The 26,324-nt window shown below is 39.9% G+C and overlaps 1 protein-coding gene across 3 annotated transcripts in view; it reads left to right on the forward strand.

The window, feature by feature from the left end:
* Positions 1-3,633: 3,633 nt before the first annotated feature.
* Stac (SH3 and cysteine rich domain) overlaps positions 3,634-26,324 on the forward strand; it is a 132,791-nt gene continuing 110,100 nt past the window's right edge. For all 3 annotated transcript variants that reach the window (XM_048348652.1, XM_048348653.1, XM_048348654.1), the window contains exon 1: positions 3,634-3,876. In XM_048348652.1, coding sequence (XP_048204609.1) covers positions 3,766-3,876 — 111 coding nt within the window. In that variant the 5' untranslated portion in view covers positions 3,634-3,765. The remainder of the gene's footprint in view (positions 3,877-26,324) is intronic.

Here is a 26,324-nt window from a genome sequence, read left to right on the forward strand (position 1 = left end):
TTACAGACTTGTAATCCCATCTACTTTGGAGAATTAGGCAGGAGAATCATGGGAGCCTGGAAATTGAAGACTAGCCTGGACCATGCGGTAAGACTCTATCTCATATGGGTGAAAGGGGGTAATTCAGTGAGTATATCTGAGCACCATCTCTAGCACCACACACTTAGGGGACAATATTTAAACTGTTAATATTGTCTATTAATATTGTCAAATATTATTTCTAACCAGAACTAAGCTCTGATTAACTCATTAATATAATGAGTGATCTTTTCAATTCTTACATAACTAAGGCCTAAAGATAAATGATTTTCATGCATCAAAACTAGAATTTCCAAGAGATCTGGAATTTTACCTCCTCATCTGTACCTACATTACCTGCTCATTCTGGACATACTCACTATTCTTTTCCTTCTTGTACTCTGTTAAAGATGTGTACGTGCATGTGTGATTTGGTTAATCTGCTGCTCTCACTAGACTCAAGATGCAGAATGATGTAAACTGTTTTCTCCCTGTTGCATCTGCTTTGAACACCAAGTAGATGACGACAAAGTTACACTGACAGTGCTACTGGGACCTCCTGGGCTCCTCCTCTTTTTGCTGTAGTAACTTCAGCTCTTGGAATTCTGTCTCTATCAAGAAGTCATGGGCTGCCTCGGATACACGAGGCCCTAGGTTCGATTCCCCAGCACCACATATACAGAAAACGGCCAGAAGCGGCGCTGTGGCTCAAGTGGCAGAGTGCTAGCCTTGAGCGGGAAGAAGCCAGGGATGGTGCTCGGGCCCTGAGCCCAAGGCCCAGGACTGGCCAAAAAAAGAAAGAAGTCAGCATTTGTTGTCATCTGTTTTCTTGATGTCTGCTGCTTTAACTGGGGTAAGTTGGGATCTTAGTTTAGCTTTTGTTTGATTTTCCTTAATGACTTAGGATGTTCAACATTTTCTCATGTATCTGCTAACCATTTGGACTTCTGAGATTTATTGGCCCATTAATTTTTTTTTTTTTTTTTTTTTTTTTTTTGGCCAGTCCTGGGCCTTGGACTCCGGGCCTGAGCACTGTCCCTGGCTTCTTCCCGCTCAAGGCTAGCACTCCGCCACTTGAGCCACAGCGCCGCTTCTGGCCGTTTTCTGTATATGTGGTGCTGGGGAATCGAACCTAGGGCCTCGTGTATCCGAGGCAGGCACTCTTGCCACTAGGCTATATCCCCAGCCCTTATTGGCCCATTTATGAACTGGGTTATTTGTTCTTTTGCTGCTTAATTTTTCTTAGCTCTTTGCATATTCTGGGTATTCATCTTTTATCCATTGAGTAGCTGGTGAAAGTTTTCTTCCATTCTGTGGGCTGTCTCTTGATTTGAGTAATTGTTTATTTTGATGGGCAGAAACTTTTAAATTTCATGCAGTCTGAGTCATACATACCTCTGTCTGGGCTCTAGAATAAGATTATATATGTCTACCAAAGTCTGCCCTATATTTTCCTGTAGTAAGTAGTCTTAAGGTCTTAAGTCTTGCATTAAGATCTTTGATGAAGTTTGAATGAATGAAAGTTTGGGGAGTTAGTTTTAGTCTTCTGCACACAGATAACCACTTTCATGACACCATTTGTTAAAGAGTCTATCTTTTCTCCATATATTATTTTGGCTCCTTTGTCAAAGATGAGGTAGTTTCGTGGTTGTAGTTGCATGGCTTTATTCCTAAATCTTCTATTCTGTTATATTGGTGTTTGTGTCTGCTCTTGCACCAGAATGATGCTGTTTTCGTTGCTCAGGCTCTGTAATTTGACATTTGGTCTTTTAATACATCCAGTGTTACTCTGTTTCTTGATATGTCCAGTGTTACTTTGTTTTCACAAGGAGAAAGGAGCCCCTCCCTCTACACAGTTGGTTGCAATTAGTGTAACCACTGTGGAAGTCAGTATGGAGGTGCCTCTAAAAACTAGAAATTTACCTATCTTATGACCTACTTATATAATACTCTCTGGGCAAAGGGAAGGAATCAATACACAAGAAAGATACCTTGTAGACCTGTAGTTTCTGCAGCTCTGTTCACAATAGCCAAGCTACCCAAGGTACCCAATAAACAGTACACTAATAAAGAAAATCTAGTGTATATATGTACCATGCAACATTACTCAACTGAAAAGAAAATGAATCTTTTGCAAGATAATAAATGGCTCTGGAAATCATTATATTGTACACAGTAAGCCAAGTACCAAATACCAAATACTGCATGTTTCACTCATTTGTCCTGTGTAGACCTAAAATGATAATGACTACAATAGTTATAGCAATGAGTCATGAGTATAAAAGGAGATTGTCTAGGAAAGTACTAGAGAAATGAGGGGCAAAGGAGGAATGTTGAGGAATAAAAGATGATTGAAGAAGAGAGAGAGAAAATAGTTGAACCCACCAAATATTTTGTAATTTTGTTCCAAGTGTACTGTGTACATGTATGAAACCCCTTTATATTACAAATGTATAGAACTGAAAAATAAATACAATAGTAAACAAAAATAAAACAAAGGTTTGTGTTTTGAGGAAAAAGGCTGTGCTCATTCAAGTTGGTCAATACAGCCAGGGATGTGAGAGTGACTAGGGGATTCAGATCAGCACTCTGAATTACTATTGCCAAATGGCAAATGATAAGCTACCACCAGACAGAAGCTTGCAAATGAGGTCTGGGATGTGAAAAGTCATGACTCTTCCCCAAGGCATGATCTGGCAAGCATGCAGAACAAAGTGTGTAATTGGCAGGGGGCAGTAAAAAGAAGGAAAGGAGGGAGGGAGGGAGGGAGGGAGGGAGGGAGGGAGGGAGGGAGGGAGGGAGGGAGGGAGGGAAGGAGGGAGATAAAATACAGCCTTTGTCAATTTTTTTAATTAAAGAATTTCAAGATAACCGCAGCACTGAACCAAGTGCAAGACTCCCTAGGTTGCACACCTAAAAATCAGGTCTTGCAAACATTTATAGTCCATCAACCTCGACTCAAGTTTTCTAATAGAAAATTGGCCAGAGAGTTTTGCATTAAGGGGGAAAGTGAAAGCATTTTGCCACACAGTGTGACTAAGAATAATAAAGGAGGCAAAGGTGTGATCAAGACAACCTGAGGAGCAGGTGCAGACGTTCTATCTGTATGGTCTACCTACCTTAGATCAAAGCTTCATGGGAAAATCCAGGAACTCCCCCTATCCTACTGTCTGACACTGAACCCCACAAACAGCTTAGTTAAGTCACATCTGTGAGCCACGATTTTTTTTCAACCAGCACAGAGGGAGTTGTAGCAGGCTGTCCCTCCTGGCCATGTCATTCAAGGGTTTTCTGTCCTTTCACGTTTGGTTTGAATTTTCACTTCCCCAACGAAACAATCATCCCCAACCCAGAGAGAGTGGTGCGCTCCTCTCCCTGCACCGCTCCAGTGGGCGATGCCTGGTGCCCACCCGCCCTCGCTCCCCGTGCGGTCGCGCAGCCCCGCCCCGAGCCTCTGCGGGTCTCCTGCCTCCCGCCTGCGGTGAAGGGTGGCAGTCACACTGTGCGACCTCCCGTACGGTGGCCGTGGGCGGGGCGGGGCGAGCTCTGTCCCCGCCTGTGGAGGCACTGGGGAGGTGGGCAGGGCCGGGGAGGTGGGCAGGGCCCGGCCGGCGAGGCAGAAGGGTGCAAGGCACCCGATAGCATGGGCGTCCACGAGATCCGGACCTGAGCGCGTAAGGGGGCGCGGAGGAAGGTGAGCCTGCTGTTCCCGGGGGGGGAGTCCCAACACCGTTCCGCGTGGCCACAATGATCCCTCCCAGCGGCACCCGAGAGGACAGCGTGGACGGACTGCCCCGGGAGGCGGCGAGCACCCAGCAGCCGCCCTCGCCTGCGTCCACCAGCAGCCTGGAGTCCAAGGTACGCTCACCCCAGGGCACACCAACTCAGGGTGCTTGCCCAGTCCCTGCCACCTCTCTTCCTCCAACCTGGCACTGGCACTGGAGCTAGGAGGAGTCCCTAGCCTTCCCTTGAGACTTGAAGCGTCCGGCAGAACCTATTGCAGACGCTGCTGCTGGACTGGGTCCCTGTGAACCCGAGTCTTTGAGCCACACTTCTGCCCTGGGCGCGCAGGAGTCACAGGTTCCCAGTGACTCCTGGTTCAGAGATGGTTTCTTGGGGCTGCCAAGGAGGTTTGGCTGTCCTGTGCTTGCAGCCTGCTTGCAATCTGTGTGAGGTGGCTCTGAGGGGACAGAGGCAACCCAGGGACACTCACAGGCAAGCCTAGGCCCACCCTGGGCCAGCAATGGGTGTCCTATCTCAAGGGTCTTAGAGACCTTGTGCCTAACACCATATCCAGTAGTTGTAAATAGACGTTTCTATATGCTCGAAAAGAAAAACACTGCGTGTGTGAGAAAGTTGGTGTTCCTCTTGTGGAAGTTAATACTCTTTAGAACGTAAAGCTGTCTTTAAACAGAATCACACTAACACACAAAACCCAACCCCAAAGCTCTGTCAACTGTCACTATTTACTTCCTCTGAAACTCGCGTGGGTGCCAGGCACATGTTTGGAAATGTTGGAAGAGGATCAAGTAAAATGTGGCTGCTAGCAGCCGCTTGATGCCAAAAGGCAACTCATCTGAGAGCAGAAATCACAACGCAGGGTTACAGCTCTGTAGATTGTTTGAAGTACAGAGCTCTTGGCTCTTTGCAAACACTTCTCTGTGAGGACCCACAGTGTTTTTGCCATGTGAGCAGTCCTTGTGTAGTGGCAAAGGAAAGAGAGAACCCTCCACCCCCCAGATCAGATTGGGGCAAGGAAAGGGCAACATGGTCTCCCTGCAGGCTCATTCCAGGTAGTTAGTTACTGGCAAAGTTGGGTAGTGAATCAGAGCCAACTGGTGGCTTTGGGGATTTGGTGGGATGTTGGGCCCAGTCTTCTGATGTTAGCCATCAAAGATGAGCATCTAAGACAGAAAGCTTTGCCTTGCTTCCTGGCCCCTCTCTCTTTCTCTCTTTCCCTCCTTTTTTGCTCTTGCTCACTCCTGTTCATTACTGACTATCTGATCGTGGCATCTTTTCCAAAATTCAGCTGGAAATGAAGGCGGAAGCCCCCCCCCCCCCACACACACACCTTCCAGGATTGTTGTGAAGAATGGGTGGGATTTCTAGTTTCCATCTTGGGAGGGAGGGCTATGAATTATTCTTCCTCTCTCCTGTCTGAGACCAAGCATAAAAATCCCTCCTATTCCTGCCTCGGGGGAGTCTCTAGCATAGCCTCACTGGTGTACATGCACATAGCTCCCCTGCCACCCAAAAGAGCCCACAGTGCCCATCATGGCCATCAGTCCCAGAAGTGACATGGACATGGATTCATAGAGATTTCCAAGATGACCTAGTTCTGTGAATGAGTGCCGCTCAAAGCAAGACTGAGCGTGGAATTCAACTTTTGAAGGGGGCCTGCCACTGCAGTAGGTGTGTTCTGGAAAGGTCTTAGCATTTGGATTAAAGGCAGCATGGTCCAAACACACTGTATGGGTTTGCTATTTATAGATGTCCTAATGTAAATTATTTGGCAAAGCAAAACCTTGTATGCAATGCCCATAATTATTCATCCATTTATCTGGCTTGTGGTTTCTGATGGCTGTGAGTCAGTTTTCCTCAAAGTGGTCTTTACTCCTGATGTGTGCTTACACACTCTTCCATTTTCTGTCACGGCTTAGTCATCTTAGTGGAGAAGAACTCTAGAGGGACCCATGAACTCCAGGAAATGGAACACAGAATAGTATTCCCCAACATGAGATTTTCTTTTATTCTGGATGTGGCATTTATGGTTGTTTTAATGGGCCCTCTGCCTCCCAAGAGACCTGAGCTACTGGCATGCAGGAGCATGTAGTTGCAGGGCCCATAGCATGGAAAAAGAGCAGAGAAAGGCTCCCATGCTTCTTACCATGAAGGCACATTGTAGAGCTCATTGGCATTTGTGAAGCTCTTCTTCCTGAAGAGAAGAACATGGTGGGAAAGTATGGGCAAGGCAGAGGTCATCTCTCCACCTGGCTCTCCTCTGAGGCAGTCTCCATGATCAAAATATAAATATTTCCAAATAAGCCAAAATACATATCGCTGCAAGGACAAGTAAGTGAGGTGATGCATATATGAATTAGCTTAATGTAATTATTCCACATAGGAAACGTATCACATTGTCCTCCAGAAGTGTAATATAATTATGATCTCTCAGTTTAAAACATAGAAATTTAAAGAAATGCGTGGAATAAGCATGGTTACAACACCTTTGGGCTTCAAATTCTATCATAAAAGTCTAAAAAGTCTCTTGTAAGATTAGAGATGTGGCTCAAGTGGTAGAGGACCAATCATGAGCAAGAAGTGAACAAGAGCTTGAGGCTCTGAGTTCAAGACCTAGTATACTCTCTCTGTGTCTCTTGCTTTCTTTCTCTCTCACACACACATACACACAAACATTCATATACACTCATACACACACAAGCTAAAACTATTCAGCTGGCTACCTGTGGCTCACACCTGTAATCCTAGCTGCTCAGGAGGCTAAGGGAGAATTCTGATTCAAAGACAACTTGAACAGAAAAATCTGTGAGACTCCATCTCCAATTATCCTAGTAAAGTGCCAGTCTAGAGGTATGGATCAAGTGGTAGAGCACCAGTAGGACATAAGGCCTTGAGTTCTAATCCAAGTACCAGCACACATACAAAAAGAGACTTAGAGAACTTTTAGAAGTTACTTAAATTTTTCCCTTATTATAAGAATAATGAATATTGTATGGATATTGGAAAAACCCAAACAAAACTAAAGAAAAAAGTTGCCCTTTGATTTGCAATCCAGAGACAAATACTGGTAGCATTTTGATCTGTATCTTACATCTTTTTTTTCTTGTTTATATTTGCACAGTGGCATGAGCACTAGTGAGCAACAATTGAAAGCTTACTGTGAATCAGGCACAGCCTTGATTTTCATCTTAGAAGATTCTGCCATGATTTCCATGTTATGTCTAGGGAAGTGGGAACTCAGGAAGTTTGAAAGGCCTACCCAAGATCTCATAGCGAGTCCACTGACAGACAAGAGCAGAACCCAGGCAGAGTGACTCTGGAACCTAAGCCCTCACCCTCCCACAATTATCTTTTGCCTAAGTACCTTTGTCCCTTGACCCTATCAACTGCTATTCTAAGGACTACACATGCCTTTCAGTCACTTTCAACACTGCTGTGCCTTCTAAAGAAACCCATAAGAAATAAATCAAGCCACAGACACATTCATGTGAAATGATCACTAATAACCAACTCTTGGCCAGCTTTTAGGAATAGTGCTTTCTGATTTTTCTTCTAAAAGTATATTTATGGAAGGAATTAAATGGATAATCACAGAATTGCCTGGAAAAATGGGGTTATAATAGGCTGTCTGGATTAGAGGTCTATAAAATGCCATAAAATATGTAAAACCTGTATATATAAATGGGCAGAGGCATATAAAATACATAAATATCTCCAGACCTAAGGTAAGCATGTAAAATGTCTCCAGAAGTTCATTTTTTCTGCAGATTTTCTTAAAAGATAAATAATAAAGTATTCAAATTGGAGACATTAGAGATTGCCTGTTCTGGGTAGTATGTTTTAATTATGGATCACTTTGTTGTATAAATTTATTTTGCTATGGAAATTTTTCAGTATATACAAAGAAAAACAATATAATCATCACAGAACATTAGGCCTTTAACCATTGCTCAATCAATTATTCCTGGATGATACTGTTTTACGTATTACCATCCCACCCAACACACATACTGCCCTCCCCCCCACACACACAGGAGCATTGTAAAACAAATTCCAGCCATCAAATCATTTAATCTGGAAGTATTTCAAGCTAGTTGCACCTTTAAAAGGTATATTTTATACTAGTATTAGAACTAGGGAAGGGAAAGGGAATATCAAAATTGAGAGACAAAGGATAAAAAGACAAATAACTCCAAAAGCAATACGTACAAAATCGTTTGGTCTGGGCTGGGGATATGGCCTAGTGGCAAGAGTGCTTGCCTCGTATACATGAGGCCCTGGGTTCAATTCCCCAGCACCACATATATAGAAAACGGCCAGAAGTGGCGCTGTGGCTCAAGTGGCAGAGTGCTAGCCTTGAGCAAAAGGAAGCCAGGGACAGTGCTCAGGCCCTGAGTCCAAGGCCCAGGACTGGCCAAAAAAAAAAAAAAAAAACCCCCCCCCCAAAAAAATCGTTTGGTCTAAACCAACTGAACAACTCATGGGAGGAGAGGGAAAGGGGGAGGGGGAGGGTGGAGATGAGGGAGGAGGTAACAAATTGTACAAGAAATGTACCCACTACCTTACATATGCAACTGTAACCCCTCTGTACATCACTTTGAAAATAAATAAGTAATTATTCAGAAAAAGGTATCTTTTGGCAAACTTGACAATGATGGCGTTTGAATGTAGCCCAGGTGGGTTTTTTAATCAAAAGGTCAATATATTCTATCTGTATCACCTTATACAACTCACTATCCTTCTCTGGGACCCCATTTCTGATGAGAGAGAGAGAGAGAGAAAGAGAGAGAGAGCTCCATCAATGATGTTCAGAAAATCTGTGAGCAAACAAAAGAAGCAATGCATTCAAAGTCATATACACACATGTTATCCAAGGAAATGGTTAAAGCATATATCACATCCATAAAAAGTATATACCCTCCATTATTCATTCTCTTTATCTTTCTATCTCCTTTTCCTTCCTTCTCCCCCTCCCCCTTCTTTCCACTTTCTCTATTGCTCTATCTCTCACAGAGTCCAAGAAAGCACAGTGATTTATCTGAGTGGCACAGATAGTTACTTACCCCTAGCTAAGAATCCTTTCTTAGACTTTGAATATCCCAGTATGATTTTCTCTCAGCAAGTTCCTGTAAGCACATGTAGCAATGTCGTGTAATCTAATTGTGTTTTTTTTTTCCCCTTTCATTTGTTGAGTTGAAAAAGCTGGAAAGCTACTAATGCACCCCACGCCTTTATCTTCCCACTAGCTATTCCAGAAAGACCATAGCCTAATTTATTTCTGAGTGCTAGACAGGGATCACTGAACCAAAGAAAAATGTCCTATTTCAGTCTCTCCCTTGTCTCCATAAGCATCTTTTCCCCCATTCACTTTTTGACAGCACAGAAAGCTTTCATAGAGCTCATATGAAGGCTTGATATGGATGCCTTTGACAGCATTTATGTGACCCAAGGCCCCAGTCAGATGATGTTGGAGGGATTATAGGCTTTGAGGTCAGGTCGACCAGAGTGCAAACCTCTTGTCACCAATCATCACCAGTGAGACCATGGCAAATTGCTTATTGTCTCCCAGCGTGGGCTTCCTCTTCTCTAGGGTGAGGATGCTAACACATGGTTGACATGGTTAGACCTAAGAAGTTGAAAATACTTAATGTAGTATAGGAAAAAAAAAACCTTACTGTTTATTTTCTATTTTTTTTCAGCATGGAAGACTTCTACCATTTAGCCAACCCCCAACTGCTGTCACTGGAGTATTTTCACAACAGACTTTCCAATAGTATAATTGAATTTTCCTTTCTTTGGATTTCTGGTTCCACTCTTACTACAATGAGATTTCACCCTAGCTATTTTGAATCCCCTAGACTCACCAACATGTGACTTTGTTTTTGAAAGTGTTCTGTATGCCATCCACTGCCTCAGTGGATCCATAAGTCATGGCATCCCTATGCATCAAGGTTCTCTCTAAACTTAGACTACCATTTAGCCTAAGCCAAAAAAGTCCCTAACCCCAAGTCTGTGCCCTAAACCCTGAGAAAGAGTGTTGAGTCCTTAAATCAGCAATAATTTATCCATAATCTACTTTCTACCCAGGAGTTCCCACACACAAGCATGAAGCTGTTACTGATAAGGAGGTCCCCCTCTACTCAGAAGAGAGGGGAAATGAAATGAAGCCCTGGAATTGAATTCAAATCATGTGGGGCATCCAGGATATAGTAGGACTATATCAAAAATCATGGTGAGAGGACAGGTGTTAGGGTTGTTTCAAGTTTCCTTGGTGAATTCTTGTGCAACTAAGGTTGAGAAACACTGGTCTAGCCTTAAATATTGTAGAATGTCTAACTAAAGCAAGAATTAATGTCTCTTGCCTTCTTTCCATGCCAACCAAGATACCAGAAAGAATCATTGTTTGAACTGTCTTTATATCCTACTTAAACTTCAGTCCAGAGGAGTGGTATTAACAAAGGAAGCCTGTTTCTTTTCTCTTTGGAGCTACATAATTGAAAGCATGGCTCAGAAACAGCAACCTCTACAAGCTTGACTATATTCCTATTTAAATTATTTCCATGGTTATCAGAGTAAAATATACTCTAGGTAACTGGGAAGCCCAGAAAATATAAAGAAGGAAAAATCTTATTCATCATACAACTTCTTAGAGAAAAGGATTGTACAAAAGTGTATTAGATTGCCGATGAATTTTCTTTCTGATGAAGACCATGCTGAAATTAAAATTGTAATGGTTTATTCCTAATGCATGCTTCCACCTAAAGTTCTACATAGTTTTCTCACACTTAACTAATCAACAGTATGAATAGTAAAAACAGTGGAATGTTGCATTCCATTGTTCTGCCAGATCCATTTCATCAGCCTCTTCCAGTTTCAGATGCAGCTTCTTTCCCCAGCTTTCACACATGGGAAGCAGAAAGGACATTGAAAGAGAGGAGATGGCAAGAGAGGGATGGATGAATGAAAAATGAAACAAGGGTCAATATAGGCATAATACTCAATGCACATGTGTATTGAAGGAAGTGGGAAATGTGAAATGCATCTGAGGGAGGGAACAGACAGGATGAGGGAGAATGATGGACAGGGTGACTCTGGAAGCATTGGACAGTTAGATGGACACATTCAATTTTAAAACATATAACATTCTGTGAAGTGCAGAATACACAATAAATATATTTTGTTTGTGTTTTTTTCTGGGGAGGGAGGTTCATCTCTTCCTTCCTTCCTTCCTTCCTTCCTTCCTTCCTTCCTTCCTTCCTTCCTTCCTTCCTTCCTTCCTTCTTTCCTTCCTTTCTTTGTTTCGTTTTGTTTTTGTTGCCAGTCCTGGGGCGTGGATTCAGGGCCGGAGCACTGTCCCTGGCTTCTTTTTGCTCAAAGCTACCATTCTAGGGGCTGGGGATATAGCCTAGTGGCAAGAGTTCCTGCCTCGGATACACGAGGCCCTAGGTTCGATTCCCCAGCACCACATATACAGAAAACGGCCAGAAGCGGCGCTGTGGCTCAAGTGGCAGAGTGCTAGCCTTGAGCGGGAAGAAGCCAGGGACAGTGCTCGAGCCCTGAGTCCAAGGCCCAGGACTGGCCAAAAAAAAAAAAAAAAAAAAGCTACCACTCTACCACTTGAGCCATAATACCACTTCTGGCTTTTATCTATATATGTGGTGCTGAGGAATCGAACCCAGGGCTTCATGTATACGAGGCAAGCACTCTACCACTAGGCCATATTCCCAGCCCCATTTTCTTTCTTCCATTCTTTCTTTCTTTCTCCCTTTCTTTCTCCCTTCCTTCCTTCCTTCCTTCCTTCCTTCCTTCCTTCCTTCCTTCCTTCCTTCCTTCCTTCCTTCCTTCCTTCCTTCCTTCCTTCCTTCCTTCCTTCCTTCCTTCCTTCCTTCCTTCTTCCTTTCTTTCTTCTTTCTTTCTTTCTTTCTTTCTTTCTTTCTTTCTTATACCAGTCCTGGGGCTTGAACACAGGGCCTAAGCACTCTCCCTGAGTTTCTTTTGTTCAAGCTAGTACTGTACCACTTGAGCCGCAACTCCATTCTTGTTTTTTTTTTTTTGGGGGGGGGGGTAATTTATTGGAGATAAGGGTTTCACAGACTTTTCTGCCAAGCTTACTGCAAACTGCAATCCACAGATCTCAGTCTCCTGAGTAGTTAGCATTTGCAAATAAATATTTTAATTAATTATTTATTGTCAAAGTGATGTACAGATAGGTTCCAGTTTCATACGTAAGGCAGTGAGTACACAAGTACATTTTTTAATAAGAATATTGGTATGTATATCCTGATGTGTAAACGTTGTATATATTTCTAATTAATTCCATGGGAGAGTACTAGAGCTGGGTTAAACAATTCTGGGGTGTTTTACTTTATTCACCTCATCCTTCACAAAAATGTTCTGTTAGCCTTTGTCTTTCTTCACAAACTTTCTTTGAAATATAAGATCATAATGGTCTTATATTTCAAAGAAAGTTTGTGAAGAAATATAATGATCTTATATTTTAATGAAAGTTTGTGAAGAAAGACAAAGACTAACAGAAAAAAAGATCAGGGGGCTGGAAATGTGGCTTAGAGGTAGAGTGCTTGCCTAGCATGCATGAAGCCCTGGGTTCAATTCCTCAGAACAACATAAACAGAAAAAACCAGAAGTGGTGCTGTGGCTCAAGTGGTAGAGTGCTAGCCTTGAGCAAAAAGAAGCCAGGGACAGTGCTCAGGCCCTGAGTCCAAGCCCCAGGACTGGCAACAAAAACAAAACAAACAAACAGAAAATAAGATCATAACTCCAAATGCTTACCATATTAAGACTACATCTTCTAGAAGTTTGAAACACAATAAAGTTTTGATCTGTTTGTTTGCATAATCACAAAGCAAAATGTCACCAGCACCCCCCATTTGCTCTCATATTCCTCCTAGTCTACTCTACAGAAGGCAATGTTCTTCTAACAGCATAAATGACACTTATTTATCTGTGAACGTTTGACAAATACAATCATACATTATGTACATTTTTAATGCCTGGATTCTTCCCCTCAACATGATGTCATGAGATTCATTGTGACACTGAATACAAACTAGTTTTTATTTCCATGATGTCATGAGATTCATTTGTGACACTTCACACAAACTAGTCTTTATTTCCATGGTTGTGTAGCATTCCACTGTAGGAACAGAGTACAGTTGAATTACTTTGAGTCATGAGGTTGTGAGCACTCCTGTGGGTATGTTTGGTGTCATACAGGAATTATTCAGTTGGGTGGATACCTGGGATTGACATTAGTACTTAGAGTAAGTACCTTCAACTTTTCAAAGTGGTCATAACAGTTCATAGCCCCCACTAATAAGTAATTGTTCAGCTTCTCTGAGGGTTACCAACACTTGCTATTGTATATCTTGCTCATTTAACTCACTCATGGGTGATTAATAATGGTGATGTTAAGTTGCATTGTCTAATACATGTATCAGCTGTTTATATATTTTTAGGTATCCTCTTTGGTGAAATAGCTATTCAAACCTATCCTTTGTTTTTCTGTTGGGTTATCTGGTTTTCTTAGCAGGCATTCGTAATTTTTGTGATGTGGTTTATTAATTTTCCTCCTTTTATGGCTCTGGTTTTTCAATGTCCAGCATAGAAAATCATTGTCCACCTCAAAGTCATTAAGGTACACCCAAGAATATTTCTAGACATGTGATCAATGTACCTTTTACAGGTAGGAATGCAGTCCATTTGAATTGCTTTATTGCTATGGCATGAAGTAAGGGTAAGATGTCTTTCTCTTAATTTATTTTTTAAATAGTTGTACAAGGGGGTTTCAGTTTGACATGTCAGTTTGTGAGTACAGTGTATCTTGGTCAGTGTCACCCCTTTCATGATTCTCCCCATCTCTCCCAGCCCATCCCCTCAAGCTACCTTGCTCCATTTTCACCTACATCCATTGCCTAGGATGACTGCTTTTGTCCACCCTTCCTCTCTCCATTTGTCTTCAACATTCCTTCTTGACTGAACCACTGCTTTTGCCATAAGCACTTTGGCTATAACTATGTGAAGGTTTCTATCCTGCCCCACAGGTGTTCTTATCTCTCTTTGTTCCAGTGTGGCCCCATCTAGGACAGGGTTTTATTTAAGAAGTAGAATAAGTCCTGCAGCTTTAGTCTTCTTTGACTAAAATGTCTCTGTCATTCCTCTGGATCTTTCCATTTCTGTGCATTTTAGAATCTCCTAATCAGTTTCCACAAAACCACCTGCAAGGATTTTGATTGTGATTACATTAAAGCTCTGAATCCATTGGGAGACAATGGATGTGTTGATTGTTTCAGTTCTCTCAATAATAGATCCCATTCAAGCATCTGCTTTTACTGAGTTCTTAGGGAAAAAAATGCTACTTTGTCAGTTCAGGGGTTTCCAGGACAACTTTTTGTTTCACAAATTTAAATCTCACATTTATATGAAGGCATGTCTGTGATAAATTGTTTTGTTTATTAATTTTGCCACTTTAGGTCTAACCTGAGTTGTAAGAATTTTGTTTCTGTCCAGTCACACTCTTTTTCAGATTCCTATCTATGTAGTAGTCATCAAAATCCCATCAGCAGGTCTTTTGGACTGTGGCAAAGTATATGTTACAAGTTCACCACTTTAACCATTGGAAATGTGTGGCACACAGTGAGAACCATCACTGCCATCCATCAGAACTCTTTATCCTCCAAGAAACTCTGTTCATCCGACATTAATTCTCTAGTCTCTACTTCTCCCAGACCCTGATAAAGATGCTTCTGCTTTCCTTCTCTGTAAGTTTGACTACATTCTACAAAAGAATCTTACAGCATTTTTCCTTCTGTGACCGATTTATTTGACCCAATGTCTACAGCTTAGTCATGTTGTACCATATATGAGAATTTCTTCCTTTTTTAGATCTGAACAGTTTTCCATCATACATATGTGTGTGAAATATATCTATATACATACATATTCCATCCATCCATCAGTAAACACTTGTGAGCTGGGCACAGTCATACCTGACCATAATCCCAGCAATATATTCAGGAGGTCAGGTGTGAGATTTAAGTGAAAGAGTGCTTATCAGAGGCCCTGATTTCAATTTAATACTAGGGGAAAAATAAACATTTGTGTTTTCGGCTACCTTTTGGGCTGTTATGAATAAAGCTGCTACAAAAATAGTATACAAGCATGTGCTCTAATCCTTTCCTTTATTTCCTTTCAGTATATAAGGAGAAGAGGAATTACCAAGTCATATGGTAATTTCATGTTGAATTTTTTGAGGAGGAATTGGTTCTAGTTTCTCCACATCTTCACCAATACCTTGTTTTGTGGGGGGCAAAGGGTTTTAATTATAATGAGTTTAAGGTTATTACATTGTAGGTTAACCTTGAGTTTCCCTAATGTTTAATAATGTTAACATCTGTGTGTAATTCATTTATGTATCATTTTTTGGTGGCTATGGTTGTGGGGATTGAACTCAGGGCCTGGGCACCATCCCTGAGCTCATTTTTGGTCAAAGCTAGCAATCCACCACTTTGAGCCACAGCTCCACTAACAGTTTTTTTGGATAGTTTATTGAAAGTAAGAGTCTCATGGGGATTTTTCTGCCCAGACTGGCTTCAACCATAATCCTCAATTCTCAGCCTTCTAAGTAGCTAGGATTACAACTGTGAACTACTGTCACCCAACTTCATTTATATATTGTTTTCAGAGAAAATTTGATTGAGAGTCTTTGTCATTTGATTGAGAGTCATTTCTTAGTTTGATGTTATTTTTTATTCTCAAGTTATAGTATCACACTTTTGCACTACAAAATTTGAAGGATAAGGAAATACTAAATTTTATTTTTTGTTTAATTGCATTTACTCACTGGGGAAGGTTTCTTTTATACTATTTGCATATCTGTCTTTTCACTTCTTGTGGAATATCAGTTCATAGCTTTGTGCATTTGGAAATGTATTTCCATTTCTTATTGATATTTTTAAAATCTTTATTTATAGTTTGTGTATTACAAACATTCATCCAGATTGAATACTTTCCAGTTTTGTTTATTGCATTTCAACATATTATATATTATAACATCTTATGACATAATACATATTATAACCTGTTACATTTCAACATTTCCTTTTTCATGGAATGTCAAAAATATATTTGACTTTTTTTACATTCTTCCTTTCATTTATATTCAGGAAGTCTTCTCCACTCTGAGTAGAGAAAAATACATATATATATATATATATAATGTTTTCCTAGATCCTCCCTCTGTGCATTTTATTTTGATCATCTGAATCTTTCTAGAATTTATGTTATTATAAGATATGAAAGAAATATATTTTTCCAAATGATTAATTAGTATTTTAAAAATCATTTCATGAACAATTTATTCTGTCTTCCTTCCTTGACTTAAAATGTTACATTTATTATGTAATAGATGGTAATATGTGCTGGCTTTTCATTTAGAGTCATCTGTTTTATTCTAATGACTTGTAAATTTATTTTTGCACTTAGAATTACCCTGTACAGTACTTTTACATGGCTACTATGTTTAAACTATTGTAGATTTATATAAGAGCAGTATACTGTTCAGTATTGTATTATCTATTTACACTGTTGTTTTGTTGTTATATCAGGTTATAATAATATATTGTTTAAAACATTCTTTTCATAGTAGATGACCAAAGTCATGGTAGAAGACCAAAATACCCCAATAGCTATACCCATATGACCACATAAGAAGATGCCAAGTGAAATGAACTCCACATTACAGAAACAAGAGTTATACCACTGTTTTAATTGTTCTCAACATGCCATGTGAACTCATACTACTTTTTTTCTCTTTTCCTTGTCTGTTTGTTTGACTGAGCAGTTGGGCGAGTTTTGTTTCTCTTGTAGTCCTTTCCTGTGGCTGTACCCTTGCTACCACTGTATTACATCTGAGTACCCTAGATACTGTTTATATGGGTAATGGAACTGGGGGAGGGAGAGCGAATACCAAAATCGAAAGACAAAGAACAAAAAGACAAACCATTCAAAAAGCAACACTTAGAAACCATTTGGTGTAAACCAACTGCACAACTCTTGGGGGGAGAGGGGAAAAGGGAGGGGGAGGGGAGGAAATGAGGGAGGAGGCAACAAGTAGAACAAGAAATGTACTCACTGCCTTTCATATGAATCTGTAACCCCTCTGTATTACACTTTGACAATAAAGAAAAAAATGTAAACATTCCTTGTGGAATAAAATATTCAAAATTCCTTATTCTGGCCTTTCAAAATATGTAAACCAGGGATGGGGATATGGCCTAGTGGCAAGAGTGCTTGCCTCATATACATGAGGCCCTGGGTTCAATTCCCCAGCACCACATATACAGAAAAATGGCCAGAAGTGGCACTGTGGCTCAAGTGGCAGAGTGCTAGCCTTGAGCGGGAAGAAGCCAGGGAAGGTGCTCAGGCCCTGAGTCCAAGCCCCAGGACTGGCCAAAAAAAAAAAAAATATATATATATATATATATATATATATATATATATATAAATATATATATATATATATATAAATATATATATAAATATATATAAATATATATATATAAATATATATATATGTAAACCATAATCTCTACCTATAGTCACTCTACTAAGCAATACTTCACCAGAACTTTAGTCCTACCCAACTGAAACTTCATACATTAAAGAAATGAGAATGAATATTTGAGAAAGAAGGTATGTTTACCTTGACTTTATGCAATATATACATGTATCAGAGCATTACATGTGATTGCAGAAATATGTACACTTTTATAAACATTTGTATCAGATAAAAGTTAAAATTTCCAAAAGAAAAAAAAGGGCTGAAAAAATAATGGATAGTAATGTGTCAAAAGTATTTGCATGCAACTTTTAAGATCATTTAGTGAAATCTTAGAAATAATGAGACTTCTTTTTTTAATTTTTAAAAACTTTTTATTGTCAAGGTGAAGTACAGAGGTTTTAGTTAGTGGGTACGTTCTTGTCCAACTTGTTACTCCCTCCCTTATTTTTCTTCCACATTCCCTCCTCCTCAATTCCCCCCCCCCCAAATTGTACAGTTAGTTTACAACATACTGTCTTGTAAGTATCTGCTCCTTCATTGGTTTGCCTTTTCTGCTTTGTATCACTATTTTAATGTTTCTCTTCTCTTCCCTAATGCAGAGACATATATAAAATACCCAAGGTACCAGAATCAAATATAGTGACAACAGGGGCTAAATCTCAGGAAAGATGAGCAGAAGAAAAAAAGCTATAATTTCACATAGTACATTGAAAATAACATCAATGATAAATCACTTATTTCCATATTTTGGAGATAATTTCCCTTAGCATCATCTTATGTGATGACATGTACATAGCTATTGAGATGTTGCCGTCATCTGCTAGGACTATCCTAGACATATACTGGAGCTACCAGCACAACCATGTTCATTGCAGCATTATTTACCATCACTAAAATATGGAACCAACCCAGATGCCCTTCAGTAGATGAATGTGTATATACACAATGGAATTCTATGCTTCTATCAGAAAGAATGACATTGCCCCATTCATAAGAAAATGGAAAGACTTAGAAAAAAATCATACTAAGTGAAGTGAACCAGCCCCAAAGAAACATAAACTCTATGGTCTCCCTTATTGGTAATAATGAGACTTCTTATTCAGAAATGTATTATATTTGTCTCATTTAATTTTTAAACATTTTTAGTATCTCATCAATGCTTGGGAATTTTTAACTAACATATATGTACATATATGTATATATGTATATGTATGTATACTCACATTCTGCTTAATTCTCCATTAGTGACTTTCTTAGTGTCTGAATCTGTTGGGGTCTTCTAACAAAATACTGTGAACTGGGTAGTTAGTTCTCAAGCAACAGAAATGAATTTGTCATAGATCTGGAGCCTGGAAAGTTGCCTGGTGAGCCTGCCTCTCCTGGTCGATGCTTTATACAGCTGTTCCTTCCTGGCTCCTGCCAGCTCTGTGGGTCCTCTTTAATAAGGGCACACACCCATTCACAAGGGTTCCCTGCTCATGACCTCCTCAACTCCAAAGGCTTACCTCTACCATCTTATTGGTGTTGAGTTTGAACAAGTGAACTATTGGAGGGAGCACAAGCATTGAGAACATAGACCTGGTTGTTTCATACTCCAAGTTACTACTACGAATCATTTCTTTTATACTTTCTAACTAGTGACAGGTGGCAGATGGGAAACTCATTTTGTATGGTTACCACCTGCCCCTCCGGAAACCACTGAAACCACTCAGAGAAATATCTCATGATGCTCTGAAAGTTCAACATCAAGACAATTCACTTCCAACATAATCCTGCCAAAAGATTCTCCTTCTGCACAAATTCTAAGCTTCCCACTTGCGTCCACAATTAAAACTGAGACAATCTTTTCTGTATTAAAGATAGTTAATATGCTGGCCTGCTAAAAATATGTCAGGACTAGATGCAAAGTTGTTTCAAAAAACTCTTTGGCAAGTCTTAAAGTAATCATGTGGTTGAATTTTGGCCTTTGACCTCTTTATCTGATGGATGATATTAATAGATATCCTAATATTAAACCCTTCTGACATTCCTGGAACAAGTCCAACTTGGCCATGAGGATTTTCTTTTAATAAACTCCCAAGCTTCTGTTGCCAAGATTTATTATTTTTTCACCAATATACATATAGGAGACTACAATTTATCTGTCATTTTTGTGCTCTTAGTAAGATTTTATTTTAAAGATGGTACCAAGTTTTTTTTTAACTGATTTGAGAAGATTCCTATGGGTAAGTTGTTTTTATTTCTCCCAGTTTGTAGAAGCCAGATGAATCTCCTCTTTGAATGTATTGGGGGGAAAATGTTGCCAATAATATGTAAACCTAGCACCTGTCTTAAAATAAAAATGTAAAACATTTTTTCTGTTTTTATTCTCTTCTATTTTGTTCCAAATTGGCTTGATTCAACTGTGTTAATTTTTGTTTTGCCAGAAAATTGTCCATCTCATGTAATTCTTCATAACATCTCTGGGTGTTTATAGCAGGACAGCTATAAGACCTTCCTTCAATCTCAATCTCATCCCATCTGCTCTCAAAAAGACAACTTTGGGGCTTTCATCCCAGAAACACTTCCTTTTGTAGCTCTCTATTTCTGCATAAATTGATCCTTCAGATCTGGATCTGGAATTAGAAGCATTAAACATCAGCACTAGATCTCTACCTTACCAAGAGAAAGGACCCTCAGTTCCCTTCATCCTAAATCCCTTCAGTCCTTTGTATTTTGTATTCCCGCCTATTGCTCCTATGTAGGAGGGGATGTATATGAATGTGAACTGGGCCTTGAGCTCAGGGATCATGCTGTTGTTTGTTTTCTTCTCTCAAGACTGACATTCTTCCACTTATAACCATGAGCCACCAATGCCTTGCTCCTGTGATTGCTCTTATGGAGGGTCCTAGTGCCTGTCCTGTCTCTTCTCTGAACAACCTATAAATCTTCCCAGTGTCATACTTCCAGCTTGCAGCTCTTCTCACTCTCATCATCGCTCTGTGTCTTTACTGAGAGATCTTACCTAATCATATTGTTTCATCCACCAGCTGATAACTCTTAGCCCCAAATTCCATCTGGATATATCTCATTTGAGGTCAATAGTGTATATCCATCTGCCCTTTGGACAATCTCTCTTGATGTTCACATTTTAAATTTGACCTACATTCAGCTGAACTCTATCCTCCACTCATATGTCTCCTCACTTCTTCCTGTGTGCTCTTCTTCTTGTATGTTCATCCATAAATACCCATCTCCGATGGTGTTCACCACACTGGAAAACCGGAAGTCATGCTTGATCACCCTGGAAGCCTGCACAAGGGGGAGGCATTTGGCAGCAGGTGGATAGAAAGCAGGATGTCCGTCTGCATTGTTTCAGCATTTTCTTGTTGTGGACCACATCTTTTCCTTGGATCTGGGAACAGCTGTGTCCACAGAATGAAGCACTAACATCAGACATAAGAAAAGAGGAGGGACCAGGGCACTCAGAGTTCCTAGAAATCGCATTGTTCCTTTGTTCTGCAAAGTGGCATCCAGGAGGGAAAAGAGGCACTCTGAGTTTCATCAGAATAAGGTAATGTGAAGATCTTGGAAATTAATCCCAGAGAGTTCAATCAGCAGTATTAGCACAAAGCCACGGGGCTCCTTCCTGTCTCATGCTTTCATCTGTGCATCTCACAGGCACATCTATTAATCCACCATCACCCAGCCTCCTTTGAAGTCAGTACTTTGCTCTACTCTCTGGTATTTCCCCTTCAGTAACCTACTCTCCATTCTCAGCTTCATCTCAGATGTGTTTCTTTTCCTCCTACAGACTTCCAAGTGGTAGCTACTTTCTCCTTCTTCAGGCCCAGTACTTAGAGAAGTAGATTCACTAATGTTTCCAGGTTATTATCCCTCTCCCCCCATGTCCTGAAACTCAGAGCTTCAAATTCTACATTCTTAGGTTCCTCCAGCCACTACTGTCACCATCAGCCACCTGCCAACCACAAGTCATTAGTCCCTTCTGATGGAAAACCAGCCTCAAACAGGTTCATGACCATGACTCCTGCCATAATCCTTCGTGTGTCAAGTGTCATGATTTAAACCATAAAGCATTTCTCCTTCTGCAATCTTCTCTTCCACCTTCCATGAGTATCTGCAACTCCAGGAGCATTTCCAAAACTTTTTCCACATCACAGTGTATCCTATCCTTTCCAGAATCTCACTTGCAAGCTTGTCAATCCATGCTTGCCATCTTGTATCTTTCCATGCCATTCCCTTTAGCACTTCTGTTCCAATGATGCTTCATCCACTCAAGCATGAATTTCATTTCATTAAACCAGTACATTTTCTCTTCTCTGACCTCCACTGTTTTTTTTCTGTAAGGGTGATGTACAAAGGGGTAAGAGTTACCTAAGGAAGTAAATGAGTACATTACTTGTGGAACATTGTTGCCCACTCCCTCATTTTCTCCCACGTCCTCTCTCCACAACTCCCTTCCCCTGCAAGTTGTAAAGTTCATTTCCAATGTAGTGTCTTGTATCACTGTTTCATTGGTTCACCATTTGTCCTTTGTCTCACCATTTTGTGATTCCCCTTCAATTCCTCAAATCAGATAAACCTATGTACAAGATACAGAATACCAGAATCAAATACAGTGACAACAGGGGACAAGCCAAATGGAATAAAAAATGAAATTAAAAAATAACAGTACATTTTAAAAATAAACCCTCTTGTTTCTATATCTTGGAGTTCATTTCCATTAACATAATCTTATATAGTCACATTACATAGCTATTGTCCTCTGCTAGGACTATCCTACACATACACTAATTGTTACAAATAAGGGAAACCTTGGAGCCTATGTTTCTTTGGTTTTGTCTTACTTCACTTAATATGTTGTTTTCCAAATCTTTCCATTTACTTATGAATGCTGTGATGTCATTCTTTCTCATGGAAGCATAAAATTCCATTGTGTATATATACCATGTTTTCTGGATCCACCCATCTACTGAGGGCTGTGTGGGTTGGTTCTATATCTCTTACCTATGGTAAATAATGCTGCAATGAACATAGTTGTGCTGGTAGCTTTAGTGTATCTTGCTAGTGATCATTTGGGTAAATACCCAAGAGTGGGATTGCTGGTTCATAAAGGAGCTCTCTGGTTAGTCATTTGAAGAACCTCCATACTGCTTTCCAGAGTGGTTGAACAAGTGTACATTCCCACCAACAGTGCAGTAGCATTTCCTTTTCGCCACACCTCTGCCAGCATCTATTATTATTTGTTTTTTTTGATAATGGCCATTCTAACTGGGGTAAGGTAGAATCTCAATGTCGTTTTGATTTGAATTTCTTTTATGGCCAGAGATGTTAAACATTTCTTCATGTGTCTATTGGTTATTCTTATTTCCTCTCCAAAGAAGTCTCTTTAATTCTCTATCCCACTTATTAATAGGGTGGTTCTTTCTTTGAGGATTTGTTATTGAGGTGTTTAATTTTTGAGCTCTAGGTATATTTTTTATATGATGCCCTTGTCTGTTGTATAGCTAGTGAAAATCTTCTCCCAGTCTGTGGGCTTTCTATTTATCTTGCTATCTATGCCTTTTGCCATGCAAAAGCTCTACAGTTTAGTACAATTCTATTTATCCAGCCTTTCTTTGATTTGTGTTTCTGGATCTTTATTTAGAAAGTTTTGACCTGTCCCAAGGAGCCATAGTGTATCCTCTATCCCTTCCTATAATATTTTTAGGGTATCTGCTTTTATTTCAAGGTATTTGATCTTTTGTTATTGATTCTGGTACAGGGTGATCTATAAGGATCTAACTTCAGTTTTCTACACATGTACAGCCAATTCTGCCAGCAACATTTGTTGAAGAGGTTGTCATTCTTCCACCTGATGTTTTGGGCTCCCTTATCAAAGATTAGGTAGCCATGGGTCTGTGGGATCATTTCTGTGTCCTTAACTCTCCTCAGCTCCAGACACTGGTATGGTGGCTCACACCTGTGATCCTCGTTACTCCAGAGGCTGAGATCTGAAAGATCAAGGTACAAAGCCTGCCCATGCAGGAAAGCCTCTGACATTTGTAGAGAGATGGGGAAGACAAATGATGAAGAGAGGAGGGGAATAATGCAATAAAGAATTCAATGTTTATTCTACAAAAAATTAAGAAGACTGAGGGTATGGGTGGGCAAGGAGGAATGGATAAGAATGTTGAAAGAGGTGACATTGATCATAAACTGCTTTGATAAATGGCGACTTCTTTGTACCACTACTTAAAGATAATTTTAAAAACACATGTTGGGGGGAGAAAATTGAAGAGACCCTAGAAGTGGATGCAGAGGCTTAGCTTTGTAAGATGAGAATATAAGTTGTCATTAATGCAACAGTGAAGTCAAAGATAAGTTGGCATGAAGAGCACTTGAAGCTAGTGAGTTGACCAATCTACTCTTAAACAATGACAGAGAGGAAATAGGAAGCCAGAGAAAAAAAAGAGTAGATGAGGAAAATTTCCGACAGGTACAGAGTCTAGTTCTAACTTGGATCCAACTCCTCTGAATCAGCAAGGTAGAGTTAGGGTTCAGCCAGGAGGATCCTTACCTGGCTGCTCATCTATTTAAAGTGAACAAGCAGAGTAATTAAGGAAATATCCTAGGATCAGACCTAAAAATCTCAGTGGAGAGGACAAGAAGTAGAGTGAAGTGGAGTATAATATCAAGAATCATAGCTCTTAATCTCACAGTTTATAGAGTCTCACAGCTTTTCTTCTGTGTTGCCTGTCCCTGTAAGGGACCCTTAGGCATCAATACTGATTGTTAGTCCCAGTAATCTATACTCAAGTCTCACTGGGAGGCAAGAAGGAAAAAGAGAGCAGCTCCAGCCAGTGAGAAAACAGCTGGACTTTTGGCCTCTGTGATACAGGCCCTCTCTTTACAAAACTGAAAAACAGCAAAGGGTCAAGTAAAAATGCTTTGGACAAGAGTAATTTTCTCTAGTTGGAGTGTCTTTCTGGGAAAAATATATCTATATATCTAAATATAGATATATATCTCTATACAGATATGTAGATATATTGATATATACACAATACAAAAAAACACTTCTCTGCTCATCATTTTGATGAAAAATCTTCCTTTCCCAACAAATCTTATTCTAAAAGTACAATACAAGTCCCCACCTTGGGGATTAATGAGTTCATGAGATTGCCTGATTGATTTATTTACTTCATTTTTTCCAGCAAGTATTGAACCAAAATTTCATCAAGCCAAGCATATATGACAGATACAAATGCAAAAATCTTAATTATGTATTGAATATAGCCTCTGCTAGTTTGTTTTTTATTAGAAAATCAATCGTTAGACTAGATGGAATTTCTCATTCCTCAGACACTGGACCTGATGGGCTATCAGAGAAGTAAACTGAGTTTTGGTCTTTTGGGATGTGTGTGTGTGTGTGTGTGTGTGTGTGTGTGTGTGTGTGTGTGTGTTGTTTTTATATTTAGTGCTTAGTCTGGTAGAACTTGCATATTTCATAAGAATTTTCTGGTTGTTGGCTGTGTTTCCCATAGGTCATTGATATTTCTTAAATCTTGTTTAAAAAGCAAATATATTAAGCTGAATTCACTGGCGCCTGTTTAATTAATAAATGTTGCTGGATGATTAGTGTGTGGATCTGTCAGTTTTCTGGTAACTATCCTCAATGACCTTGACTTGGTAATGGGCAAGAAATTCCCAATAGAAGGTTCCATTATTGTCACTTCCTTATAGTAGGTTTTTTTCAACTGCTAACCAAGTTCTACCTCTCTATTCAGGTATATATTCTATTTATGAAAGTGGTCAGAAGAGTGTTCTGTGAATAAGTTATAGAAAGCAAAAGAAGAGAGGGGGGAAAATCAGTTTATAAAATTGAACCATGCTACATAAGATTCTTCTCATAAACACAAGAAAGGATGTGATGAAAAATCAGGAGACTTAGACTACAACACAACCCACTGAAATTTCTCAAATGTACCCATTTTTAATCACTATGTATGGTCTTTCTAGATCATCCAAGCGGTTGGAATTTCATGGATTTTATGAATTCATCCACAAAAGGAATACATATTCTTTCATGTGTTATTTGTTGATTTCTTCTGATAGTTACAGTTTGGCAAGCCTTCTTTCACAAGTTGCCTGCTTCTCATGACTTCTCCACATACCAAACTGGAAAAAAAATCTGATAATTGATTTTATTTCTAAATCATAGTGCTTATGTTGGGAATTGTGTTACACATGTATATCAAGATCCAGGAGCATGTTTCATGATCATTCCTGTTTCTTAATTGGATATTTACTTGTAAGTCTGTCCACAGCTTGATGGGACAGCTGCACAAATGCCCTGCATCTTGCCCGGGCACCTGTTTTATTGACTTTAGATAGCAGCTGTGAGACAGAAGGAGGCTCATGAGAGAATTAGCTTTGACCATGACCCTACTGGTCAGACTGAAATGTCATCTGCCAGTATATGAGCATTGTAATAAGACTGTTCTAATGCCATCTACAAAGATATGGGTTTAAGTGAAAGCAAAAGAAAGAAGGGAGGTATGGAAGAAAGACAGAAGGAAAAAGGAAGGAAGACAGAGGGAAGAAAAGAAGAGAGGAAAATGGAGGAAGGGTGAGGGGAAGGAAGGAATGGAGGGAGGCAGAGAAGGAGTGAGGAAGGAAGGAAGGAAGGAAGGAAGGAAGGAAGGAAGGAAGGAAGGAAGGAAGGAAGGAAGGAAGGAAGGAAGGAAGGAAGAAAGGGGCATATCATATAGGACTTACCTTAAGGAAGCCTTCTTCCAGCATACAGGCTGCAATAGCTGCAAAAAGTATAAATTTTAACAAGAAGTGTACTCATTGCCTTACATATGAAACTGTAACCCTTCTGTACTTCACTTTGACAATAAAGGGGAAAAGGGAAAATTTGTTTTGTTATCTTATACCTTAACTTAAGATGAAGTATCAAGTGCATAGGGGTGTGCTCTCTGGAGAAACAGATGAGGAAGAG

Source organism: Perognathus longimembris, chromosome 6 (genome assembly GCF_023159225.1).
Source record: "Perognathus longimembris pacificus isolate PPM17 chromosome 6, ASM2315922v1, whole genome shotgun sequence".
NCBI lineage: Eukaryota > Metazoa > Chordata > Mammalia > Rodentia > Heteromyidae > Perognathus > Perognathus longimembris.